Source organism: Prionailurus bengalensis, chromosome D2, assembly GCF_016509475.1.
Source record: "Prionailurus bengalensis isolate Pbe53 chromosome D2, Fcat_Pben_1.1_paternal_pri, whole genome shotgun sequence".
In the NCBI taxonomy this organism is placed as follows: Eukaryota; Metazoa; Chordata; class Mammalia; order Carnivora; family Felidae; genus Prionailurus; species Prionailurus bengalensis.
The window spans coordinates 55,433,745-55,446,159 of NC_057351.1; the positions used below are offsets into that span (position 1 = coordinate 55,433,745).

General features: G+C 43.4%; 1 protein-coding gene across 2 annotated transcripts in view; it reads right to left on the reverse strand.

Annotated features, from left to right (window-relative positions):
- Nucleotides 1-896: 896 nt before the first annotated feature.
- Nucleotides 897-12,415, reverse strand: part of PIK3AP1 (phosphoinositide-3-kinase adaptor protein 1) — a 119,718-nt gene continuing 108,199 nt past the window's right edge. For both annotated transcript variants that reach the window (XM_043597123.1, XM_043597122.1), the window contains 3 exons: nucleotides 11,793-11,863; nucleotides 9,776-9,894; nucleotides 897-2,801 (listed from right to left, as the gene is read on the reverse strand). In XM_043597123.1, the coding sequence (XP_043453058.1) occupies nucleotides 2,744-2,801; nucleotides 9,776-9,894; nucleotides 11,793-11,863 (248 nt within the window). In that variant the 3' untranslated portion in view covers nucleotides 897-2,743. The remainder of the gene's footprint in view (nucleotides 2,802-9,775; nucleotides 9,895-11,792; nucleotides 11,864-12,415) is intronic.

Genomic DNA, 12,415 nt, shown 5'->3' on the forward strand with positions numbered 1-12,415 from the left:
TAAAACATTTGGTTCTCAGACTCAAATGAGTCGGTATTAATGCTTCCTCAGCCAACCAGCTGCAAAACCATACACTATTCTTTGACAGAGGAGCACAGAAAACCATCTTATTTTCTGGTGCATATGGGAAAGGGATCTAAAAATCCCAACTACTGAGGTGATATAGGATAGGCTAAAACCTCTCTTTTTTAGCAACAAAGCCAGAAAAATGGAGATGAAGAGTAGATACTTAGCTTGACTTGTAAAACTACTCATTGAAGTAATTTACATCCTATCACTTTGCCTAATTATGGCGAAGCATTAGGGATTATTCACATCATTAAATACGTCAAGTTAAATGATTTGATTGCAACACCAACCTCTTGTTCATAATCTTTCATTCTTCATGCTTTGTTGCTTATATTGTTGGGTTACCTGCTCTCAGGTTTTAATACAAGATGAAGGAAGAATACTAGCCTAGGAACTGGATGACAGCATACTTTGCACAGTTAGAAGGAGAAGCAATGGCAGTGAATATGACAAATAGCTTCCCTTTCTATTGAACCAGCTCATAAAATCTTGGGGAAGGATGGTGGCAGTTGAGTTGTCTCCCAAAGCATCACACAGAGAGCTTTTTAACAGTCTCTTTGGATACCTAGTTACAATCTAGTTTCTGATCCTCACTGTATTGGAACCCATGATTTTGTTACATAACATATTCCTAAAAATGTGTATAAATGTTGAGTATGGAAGTTGAATAAATTCACGTCATAATGGGTAGTACTGTTTCTAGAGAATGCAGAATTTCACATCAACATTAGAGACATTCTTTGATAACATGGAGCAGTTCAGATGTGCAATGAACTCTGGACCATTTCCACCCATATCTCAAGTGTGTCATATTTATCAGACCCAAGTTTCTAATCAGCACTTTCAATTTTATGTTTTCCATTTACTTTCACAGAAGAATAAAATGTAATAAAATATTCCAATATTGCACAAACAGTGATGTGCACACAAAGATGCTAACACCATTAGCTGGCAGTAAGTTTTGCCATGTTATCGATCTAAATGCTTATTAGAGAATTATAAAAATCTAAATTTGGCAATCCAAGAGGGAGCTTAGAGATATTGAATATAAAAAAGTGTAGCTTTTATCAAAGCCAAGTGTGCTTGAGAGACCACCTATAAATAAGAGAAAAGACAACAATACCAAAATTATAATTTCTTGTTCTCCTTTTATCCCACATTACCCTCTTTCTCCCAAATGAGTGACAAGGAGAGTAAAGGGACCACTGCAGAATGGCTACTATGTGCCAGGCATTGTGATAAGTGATTTGCACAAAGACTGTCTTAATGGCCACGGCCAATAGTGTATTTTATGTCAGAAAAAAGACCCACGACCCAGAAGCTATTAACTCCAACAAGAGTCCTCGTTTGCTGGACTGACGAATGAAATTGAAAAAGAACCTCGAATCATTAGAAAAGGACACAATAAAACTGTAATTAAATAGATCATTAATAGTGTGGCTTATATATGTCTGTGTGGGACAAAGAATATATTTCATGAAAAATCACCAGATATCTGATATTTTTTAAAGAAATGTGTCTGATACTAATTTTACTGTGTAAGTATCAAATTAAGGATCTGTGCTTTGAAGGTAGATTTCTGTGCCAGTGACTCAAAATTAATCACATATTAATGACATATGACAATCATGATATACTAATGGCTCTCTATTCTCCGCACAGATTTCCTAAGCCTAGTGGTAATAATACATTTATAAGAAAATAGATAACTGTTTCGATTTTACATTCTTCCTTTCTCTTCTAACCTCTCGGCAGAGAAAAAGTCAAGGATCCTTCTCTCTCCTTATGGCCTGAACTTATAAGATCTATAAAGACTGCAGAACAATACATGGGGTTGCTGGCATCCCAAGCTTCCGGTTCCCAACCATTTATAGATGTTCCTTGGTAACATCACTGTTTTGAAAGCATAGTGAAGTATAAGTGCCCAAATTGAAAAAAAAAAAAAAAATACTTGATAGTCCCATGCCCGGGAGATATGGAGGAAAGATATTTCTGGAAGGTCAACAGTCAGTGACTGAATTTCTACATGCGGGCATTTCTTGAGGGAGAGTGACTGGCTATCTAGAGATGGTTCCAGACTTCTGTGGAACCTCAGATTTGTATTCCACATACAAGGAATTAGGACTGATCCCTCTCTAAAGTCATTTTCGGTTTGTTTTGTGTGACCAGCTCCAACATTTAGACACCCTCCTGAATCTACAGAAAAGTTGAAGAACTATTTAAAAGTCAGGACATATCTTCTTACTTGAAAACTGTAAGTCTTAAATCATAACCACTTCTAGAAGTTATGCTGGACTAGCAAATAAGTAAGGCCTAATATAAGTGCATTTCAGTAAAATCACTCATAAAGTACATTTCTGATCAATCTTTTCAGGCTTCTGACATGCCAAATTAGAGGTAAGTATTCCCATTAAGTCTTTATCCTTTTGGCAAAGAAGGATGTGGATCAATATATTTGGTGATGGTGAATAAAGTCCTCAGTTTTTCACTTCTTCATGCCTTAATAATATCTTCTTCAAGGAAAGCCCAAACCAGCAGGGCCACAACAATATCAGCCATGAGAGTAGGTCTTAAGGTCAATACTCATGCCATCATACTCAACACGAAGACATCATTAACAGGCTGAAACTGCAGGTCTCAAAGTCCCGAAGTAGGCAGGTTTTAGGAGGCGGAATCAGCGACCTCTGGGTGGAATAGGTGGAGGAGAATGGAAGGTCTCCCTGGTTGCAGGCCTGAAATGAAAGATAAAGGTCACTATTTTTAAATGAGTTTGATTAACTAGTTCTCAGGCATCCACGGTTTGTGGCAAACTTGGTAAACTATGCAAAGAACACGTTCTTAGTTAATGAAGCCATATGGACCTCAGGAGGACCTCAGCATCCACAGTGCTGGCTGTGGATCACAACCTTAGCTGCACATTAGAATCACCAGTGGGCCTTTAAAAAATACCAATTCCCAGGCTCTCTCCTAGACCCATTCCATCATAATCTCTAGAGGATAAGGCTCAAGCATCACAACTTTTTAATAGTGTCCCTCCCCCAATGAGTTATATTAACCATGTCTTTCATTTTCTGATGCTTTGCCCCCTGGAGACTTGCTGATCCTGGAGGGAATGCCCCTCCCAAGGTAAACTAGTTCCTAGAGATAGCAACTTACTGAAGAGCAGACCTTTCCTATGCAAACTAACCAATTCCACCCTATACCCTTATACTACTTTCTTCATGGTTTCTCACATGTGGGCCACTACCCATCTGCCCTAATCACTTCAGGACCGGGTACCAGACAACTAAGGACAGACAGCTAGGGACTTTTGCCCCAGAGCCCACTGAAATTATTCAAACTAGCCAATCCTAAATCTGCCTACCCTAGTTGTACCCTCCTGCAGAAATCACAGTAAAAGTTCTTGCCCACTTCACTGCCCACTCCACTGTCCCCCCACTCCACTGCCTTTCTCCTGACTAAACCTGGTGCTTCCCAGTGAGCCCCCAGAGCCACCAGGGCATAATGTGCCCCCTCCTCTTGGGATCTAGGAGTACACCAAACTATCTTCTCAAGAGCAGTTGTCTCCTGATCTGTTGACCTTGCCGTATCTAAATAATAAAGCCTATATTTTAAGACACCAGTGATTCAAATATGCAGCCAGGCAGGAGACATATTGTAGTAGGTGGTCCCTTGAGAAAGGAGTGAAGAATTTCTGAAGTCTGCTTCTCACAACTATGCCCTCATGGGATCGCTAAGTGTGTTATCCCAACTCCACATTTGCTTTCCTAGAAGCCCCCCTCCATGTTATTCTGGATGGTTTTTAAACAGTCCTAAATGCCATTCCAGATAGCCCTGGGTGAGTCTATTTACAGAGAGGTTCAACAACAGTAGATGGTATTTCCACATGTGTGCTGTAAAACCAATATTTAATTCTCTTGGAAGCAAGTCAATAAGTCAAGAAAGAGGGCTTTGTCAGGTGCCATAATTGAACTGTGCTATCCTGGAGTTGCACAAAGATTGAATGAATCAATGATTAAATATTTACTAAATGTCTCTTGAACACAAGTTTTGCATAGGTCAAGGAAATAACAAAAGAGTTGAGAAAAAGAGGGGCCGTCTCAGGAACAAGATAGAGAAGCAGGAGTAGAAAAGAACAACCACAGACATCCTCAGAAGGTCTTGCTATGGCCCCTGGGAATAGATGGTTTTGTGTGGTTGTCTCTTTATCCAGAAAAAAACAAATGGACAGTCTCCTTCCACCTCCCCAACCTGACCTATGAACCATGGGCTTATAGGAGAAGGCTGAAGGCCAGTCAGCCTTACTTATTAGCTGAGTACATTTAGGCTTCCCGGCTGCCTCGCTGCCTCCCTCCCTTCCTTCCTATCCATCTCCCTCCATCTCAAAAAACATTTATCTACTATGTGTCTACTCCTGGGTATGACATATAACAACAAGTAAAATGGGAATGGATTCAGCCCTCACAGTGCTGAGAATGTAATGGATAAGACAGACAACAGGAAAAATCAGTAAACTGCACTGTTTGGACAGGGGAAGTTCAGAACCTGTGGGAACACATAGCAAAGGCAATTATGCACACATCTGAAGGACAAGTTCAACTTCTCTGAATGTGTTTCTCACCTACCAAACAGAAGTACCTACAAACACCTACGTTGCAGTGTTGTGTGTTGCTTGGAAATGACAATTGGTAAGTGGGTAGCACTGTTTCTGGCCTTTACTCTAGAAGTAAAGAAGTACTCAAGAAGTGCAGCTAATAATTTTAGCTTTATTATGAATAAAGACTTTTCCCATGTATGCCCCATGAGCCTTACAATTTACCATCCACCACAAAGATAGTCATGATTCCCTCTTGGACCCTCTTCCTCTCTCTGCTGCCCCATTCTGCATTTGGGGTGGGTCTGCAAGCAAACAATTTCTGTAGTTCATTCTGATGAATAATCCCAACCAAGGATTGGAAGTCCCATCTCAGGGAAATGGATTTGTGATTATAGACATATCAGAATCATGAAAATAAAGAGTATTAAATCAGATTCAAGGTGTGGTCTGTGGGGAGACAGCCTCTCCAGGAATCTGAGAAGCTGGAGTTGGGAGACATGAGTGCCCAGAGATACCTAAGAACTGGCTGCTTTCTCCTCCCTGCTGAAGGTAAGGTCTTGCTGCTGATGAGTTTTGTTCAAGAAACCAGCAACCTTGGGGCGCCTGGGTGGCTCAGTCGGTAAAGCATCGGACTTCAGCTCAGGTCATGATCTCATGGTTCATGAGTTCTAGCCCCACATTGGGCTCTGTGCTGACAGCTCAGAGCCTGGAGCCTGCTTCAGATTCTGTCTCCCTCTCTCTCTGCCCCTCCCCAACTCGTGCTCTGACTGTCTCTCTCTCTCTCTCTGTCAAAAATAAATAAAAACATTAAAAAAAAAAAAAAAAAGAAACCAGCAACCTTGATATTGATTAATGTTCTTTTAAAGTAGGACTATGGAGCCCCTGCGTGGCTCAGTTGTTTAAACATACAACTCTTGATTTCAACTCAGGTCATGATCTCACGGTTATGAGATTGAGCCCTGCGTTGGCTCTGCTGACAATGTGGAGCCTGCTTGGGATTCTCTCTCTCCCTCTCTCTCTCTGCCCCTCCCTCACTAGCACATGCTCGCTCTCTCTCTCAAAAATAAAAAATAAATATTAAAATAAGTAGATTTGTTATTATGCTTTTGTATGATCACAACATTGTTGAAAATATTTTTAAACTTCCCTATTAGTAAATAGCCTCTGTCCCAAGTACCCTTACTCCCTGACCACTCCAGCCCCTCCCAGGGACTTCACAGACCTCTTTACAAGTCTGCATGTACAGGATCAACTTCTGGCACCGCAAGAGGCCTCTAGAAGTATGTTCTGATTACACAGGACCTTGGCTATGCCTTAAAGGGGAGTGCACAGATTGCTAGTGATTGACAAATCATTTGTAAATGGCAAAATATGTTTAAAAACAAAGCAGCAAAGGCTCAGTGTTTTTTGTTTTGTTTTGTTTTTTGTTTTGTTTTGTTTTGTTTTGTTGTTATCAATTGGCAGGACCTTACTTGTGAGGAACGTGACATTGTCAGCTGCCCACTCTATAAGGACTAATGCCCTGCAAGGAAAATGCCATACAAAGATATAATGCATCTTCTCCTGTTCTTGTCATCATTTCCTTTCCCTGACTTTGAAATACATTGGGAACTTAAAGGTGGGAGAGTGAAACTTCTTTCCACTAATCTATGAGCTACCTGCACTGTGGAAGGTGACTGATGGCTAACTGTTTAAGAGACGGGTAGTGTAACACAAGCAGTACCAATCTCTCCATCCATCCATTAACTCACTTACGTGATAAATATTTATTAAGTTCTTACTCTGTTACGGCTATTATACTAAGCACTGGAGACAGTAGAAAAAAACTTTTTAATCAAAAATGGTCTCTATTCTTTTGGGGCTTAAATTCCACTTGAGGAAACAGATATGTAAAGAGGGGCCATAACATGGAATGAATTATAATAGACATATTTGGGGAGCCACAAGAAGTTTCATCATAGGAACATAGGAACATCAGGGAAGGCTTCATAGAAGAGGTGATGATGACTAGACCGAATCCTAAAGGATGTGTAAGAATTTTCTAAGAAGAGATTGGAAGGGAGGAGGGAGACAGGCATTCCAGGCAACAGGAACAGATTGAGCAAAGACACAGTTCCAAATGGCACAGCCCACTGGGAATCCTTAAGGGGTGGTGCATCAGTGAATACAGGAGAGGGTGGGACTTGAGGCTAGACAGGGCCACAGCGTGCTAAAAAAACACAGCATTCAGTGGGAAGGCTTTTACACCAGGAAGTGACATCATCAGCAATTTCTGATCTAAAGTGCAATGTGGTGGCAGCGTGGAGGAGGGAGGTGAGTGTGGGTCTACAAGGATGACTGTAGGCCCTGGCAGACGGAGAGGGGGTGGATCCGAGAGCTGAAAGGGCAGCAGAATGGACAGAGTCTGGAGACACACTCTGTGGGAGCTGTCGGGGGGGAGGGTTGGAGGATGACGCCTGGGTTTGGTGCTCTGGGAAGTGAGAGAACGGTGCCCTTATCTCAGGCTGGGAACTCACCAGAGGAAGGCAGTTTGGGACAGAGAATGGCAGATGGGATGAATTCAGTTCTGCACAGGCTGTTTGAGACATCCGTGGGGCATCTGGGTCGAGGGCCCCCAGCAGAGAGTAGGAAACAGAAGGCCCAGGTGGAAGTGGAGACTCAGGAGTCCTCACTGCCAGCTCAAGCTCTGAGGACGGCACGTGGAGTGAGTAGAGGAAGGGACCAGGACTGGGAGGGGGTGACAGGCGTTGTAGCCCTAGTGCTGTTTGGGAGGGGGGCTCAGGAGACATGGGCAAAGAACAGTTGCTGATTCCCAGATCTGGAAGTGGAGAGGAGACCCTCAAGGTTGGCCTCCCCTCCTGTCCGTCAGTGGGTGGAGCACGGAAGCCATTCAGGAGACAGACAGGCCCGCTTTATTATTTGCTCAAACATCTCCTCGTTTTATTATGCAAATTGCATACAAACTTACAAAACAATCACATATTTGCAAATCTTTCTTCACACCAAAAAGGCACCCAAATGCCATGCTCTATCAATTACAGATTTCCTTGCAAATACCATTTCTTTAGTAAAAAGTGTTTTCCTCCTGTTTGCTCCCATTTTTATCACAACACGCTTCCAGACTCCCCCCAGAATTCATTTGCCATCTCTGTTGACACATTTAAATGCAGCCCAATTTCTATCCTTTAATTTCTGGAACCCATTTCCCTGGCTGTTCTCTTTTTCTCTCCCATTAACAAAATCCCACAGAGTCTTGCAGCTGTAGTTTTCAAGCTTGACAACCCTTTCATCTTGATGCAATTAGTTAACTGCCCCCAAACTCCTCAATCTTCAGGATTAGCAGGCCTTAGGTCTTGGATCTCCTCCTACTGATACCTCGACTTTCTTGCACAGGTGTCACAAAATGACTAAGACACTGGAGGCCTCGAGTCAGGCACAACCAGGGTTGCCACACAGGGTAAGTCTCAATCCAGTCCAAGCCCCAGTGCTTGGAATAATGGGATAATCCTAAATATCTAACTCTTAGAGTTGTGGATGGAGTTAAGTGAGATCCTGCATTCACTGTGTTTAACATACTATCCAGTATATAGTAAGCGCGCAGTACAGTTTAGCATTTATTACCATAATCATTCTCCGTAAACACCCCTCCCCAGTCACCAACTATATGATTTTGAAGCAACAGAACATTATGCCAATTCAGGCAACTGGACTCGATTATCGCTACAGGTCCCCCCAGGATTAGTATCCTACTATGTGACCTCTGGTCTATACCAAGGAAACATGCCAGTGAATGTGACACTGCTTGCGATCACAGGAGGTCTGTGTAACAAGTGTCAGTATGTGAATGTTACTGGGAGCACACGCAAGAGTGGTAAGCAGCGAAGGGAGAAATGGAAAGATGCCTAGCTCAGAGACAGCTTCTCTTTCCAGAAAATCAGAAGAAAGGCCTCCTTGTTGCCCTTTCTCAACAAATTGCACTGATGAGATTCATTTGAGTTAAAAGTTTCAATATGAGGGGCGCCTGGGTGGCGAAGTCGGTTAAGCGTCCGACTTCAGCCAGGTCACGATCTCACAGTCCGTGAGTTCGAGCCCTGCGTCGGGCTCTGGGCTGATGGCTCAGAGCCTGGAGCCTGTTTCCGATTCTGTGTCTCCCTCTCTCTCTGCCCCTCCCCCGTTCATGCTCTGTCTCTCTCTGTCCCAAAAATAAATAAACGTTGAAAAAAAAAATTAAAAAAAAAAAGTTTCAATATGAAACAACAAAAAAACCTAACCCTGGTTGAAAAAAAAAGCTTTTACCTTTTAATCATTTTTCCCCCACATTATACTTTAGACATCAAAGAATTAAACGCCTAAAACAAGCCTAGGCTTTCATTCCCCAGGCCCCTTTCTGCATGAGCAGACAAGTGAGCTTTGACTACTTTTTCTGTCCATGAGACCTTGAAAAAGTTCCTACCAGAGGCCTGAGTACCATTAGAAACAAAGACAGACATCAGAGCCCAGCAAACACTCTAAACTCCTTTGCCTGATGCCCATCTCCAAATCTCCATCTGCTCAGTCTTGTCCCGAATAAGAAAAATCACTCATTCTGTCGAGCTCTTACTATGGACCAAAACTCCACTCTTACAACTCTGTGAGGACATTCTACTCTTATCCCCATTGTACAGATGAAGAAATTGAGTTACGTGAAAGTGAAATAATTCATCCAAGTTCACTGCTCCCAGAGAGTGTGGCGCTAGAGCCATGTCTCCCACCTTTATTTTCATCCCCCAGTCTTTCTTATCTCCTGGCCCCCAAAAGGCACTGTCCCCACAAAACAGCCAAGGGAATTACTATTAGGGAGCTGAATTCTAACCAAACATGACAATTACTAAAAAAGTTGATGTTTACCAATGTACTTCATTGATGAAATACTGCAATTGCTACTTAAAGTATTTGCCCTCGAATAGAGCATCAGTTAGCAAAGAGTCCACATTAAAACACATCAAAACTAGGCATTTCAGTTAGCTCTTGCATGCATTCTTAGGTCATCTTAGGTGCCCCCAAATCCTACTGTCCTCCCACGGGAACTCAGAGAATGAGAGACACAGTTCTTGTCAGCATCAACCTTACCTCTGTGAGGCAGCTCTTGGAGGTACCCTGGGGGGCCTCTCAAGGGGCACAGTGGGTGTTCCGTCCACTTGTGGGGGGCATGGGCTGCGGCTTCTGGTAACCTCGGGGACTTCATTATCCTACAGGAAAAAAGATGATAAAGAAAGGTGAACGTTTCTTTAAGCAACCACCATAGTTGGACCCGGTGAGCCCAAAGTCTCCCAGGCTTTGCTGAAGGTTATTCACAAACGGAATGAAGCCAGTGGGGTGCCTGCATGGCTCAGGGTAGGACTCCTGATTCCAGCTCAGTCATGGCCTCGCGACTGTGAGACTGAGCCCCATGTCGGGCTCTGCTCACCATGTGGAGCCTGCTTGGGATTCTCGCTCTTCTCTCTCTGCCCCTCCCCACACCAAAATACATAAACTTAAAAAAAAAAAAAAAAGAATGAAACCAACAATACCAGGGCAGCTTTCTATCGATTCCTAGAGTCACTGAGGAGACAACGGGGCCCAAATTCTCATTAATGGTCCTTGTTACTCAGAGTGTCCTCTGTGGACCATCAAATTAGCATCGCCTGAGAGCTTGTGAGACCTGCTGGATCTCAAGCTCCTCCTCAGACCCACTTGATCAGAACCTGCATGTTAACAAGATCCTAGGTAATTATTAATATTTTTTTTTAAGTAGGCTTTACACGCAGCATGGAGCCCAACATGGGGCTTGAGCTTAGGACCATGAGATCAAGATCTGAGCTGAAACCAAGAGTCAGACACTTAACTGACTGAGCCACCCAGGTGCCTGGGATCTTAAGGTTCTTATGCATCTTAAAGTTTGAGAAGCATGCTCTATTTAACCAGGTAGAGCCGGAGAAATTTTGTTTTTTAAACCAAAGTCCCTTTTTGGGAGAGCAGAGCCTTGAGTGGCCCTCAGTCATGGGGTAATGAATATAAGCTGTGCACTGGGGGGCTGGCCCACCTCAAGGGCCCTATCTCAGGGTCTCCCGGGTTGGCAGTGACCCATGTGACACCTCCTGCTCATCCCAGCCACTGGATTGGGGTAGACACCCTGACCAAAATTGGGCTTCAGTCTAAGGCAGCAGCTCATCCCCTCCTGAGAGGCCTTTTGGCTCTCAAGGGACTATTCGCCACTATACACGCACAGGAGCAGAATAGGTCAGGGTACAGTGAGACAAGAAAGCAGGTCCACACAGGGGAAAAGAGACGAGAGCATATGGCCCTGGGGAAACATGGAGCACTGGCCTTGGTTCCGGCATTTCTCACTGCTCCTGATCCCGGCCCCAAGATGGGATTTCTACCCCTGGATTCCCTGGTATTCATCCAGCTCCTTCTCACACATGCCCTTTATGGCTTAACTAGTCAGAGCGAATTTCTATTTCTCTCTCCCTCCCTTTCTCCCTCCTTCCCTCCCTTCCTTCTTTCCTTCCTTCCTTCCTCTTTTTATTGAGGAGAAATTCATATAAAATAAAGTTAGCCATTTTAAAGTGAACGATTTGGGGCGCCTGGGTGATTCAGTCAGTTAAGCGTCTGACTTGGTTTCGGCTCAGGTCATGATCTCACGGTTTCGTGGGTTCGAGTCCCATGTCAGGCTCTGTGCTGAGGGTGTGGAGCCTGCTTGGGATTCTCTCTCTTCTTCCTCTCTCTCTGCTCCTCCCATGCTCACGCTGTCTCTGTCTCTCTCCGAAGAAGTAAATAAACTTAAAAAAAATTTTTTTTAAGTGAACAATTCAGTGGCATTTAGTTCATGCACACTGTTGCACAACTACCGCCTCCAGCTAGTCCCAAAACATTTCCATCACCCCAAAAGGAAACACCATACTCCCCATTTGCCTCTCCTCCCAGCCCCTGGTATCCACCAATCTGTGTTCTGTCTCTCTGATTCTACCTATTCCGGTTATTTCACATAAATGGAATCCTGTAATATGTGACCTGGGTGTCCGGCTTCTTTCACTTGGATTTCTATTTCCTGCAATGAAATGACCCGTAGGACAAGCCATATGGGAGTGGAGTCCCCAGCTCTCACCTCATTGTCCCCCTCCATCCCGCTGCTCACACTGAGGAGGCTCCGAGTGCTGGATCGGTTACTCGCGCTGCCTGAAGGGTGCGAACAAAATTAGCTGGGCTGTGGATTCTCTCAGGCTAAAATAAAATGCAGAACTCTGGCACATACCTTAATTTTAATGGTAGAAGCAATACATAAGCTGTGAATATGAGATCTTCAAAATGCTACCATCTTACACCATTTTATTAGAGTTTAGTTTTTTTCTTTCAGCATAAAATGAAATGGTTCACCTTTTTATTACCTATTTATTTATTTATTTATTATTTATTTATTTATTTTTCTGTATAGCTACCATTTACTGAGAGCTTATCACATGTTACATGCTTTAAAAACACAATTACAAAGGGGCGCCTGGGTGGCTCAGTCAGCTAAGTGTCCAACTTTGACTCGGGTCATGATCTCACATCCGTGTGTTCAAGCCCCGTATCGGGCTTATGCTTTCCATTCTGTTTTCCGTTTTCACCTCAAGGTAAAACACACAGGTAAAATCACTGAAATTAATCTGAACCCGAAATAAATGCTTTGCATTTGTCTTGCTACATTTCCCCTCCTCTCCACACCGGAATGCACTGCCCTCACCCTGA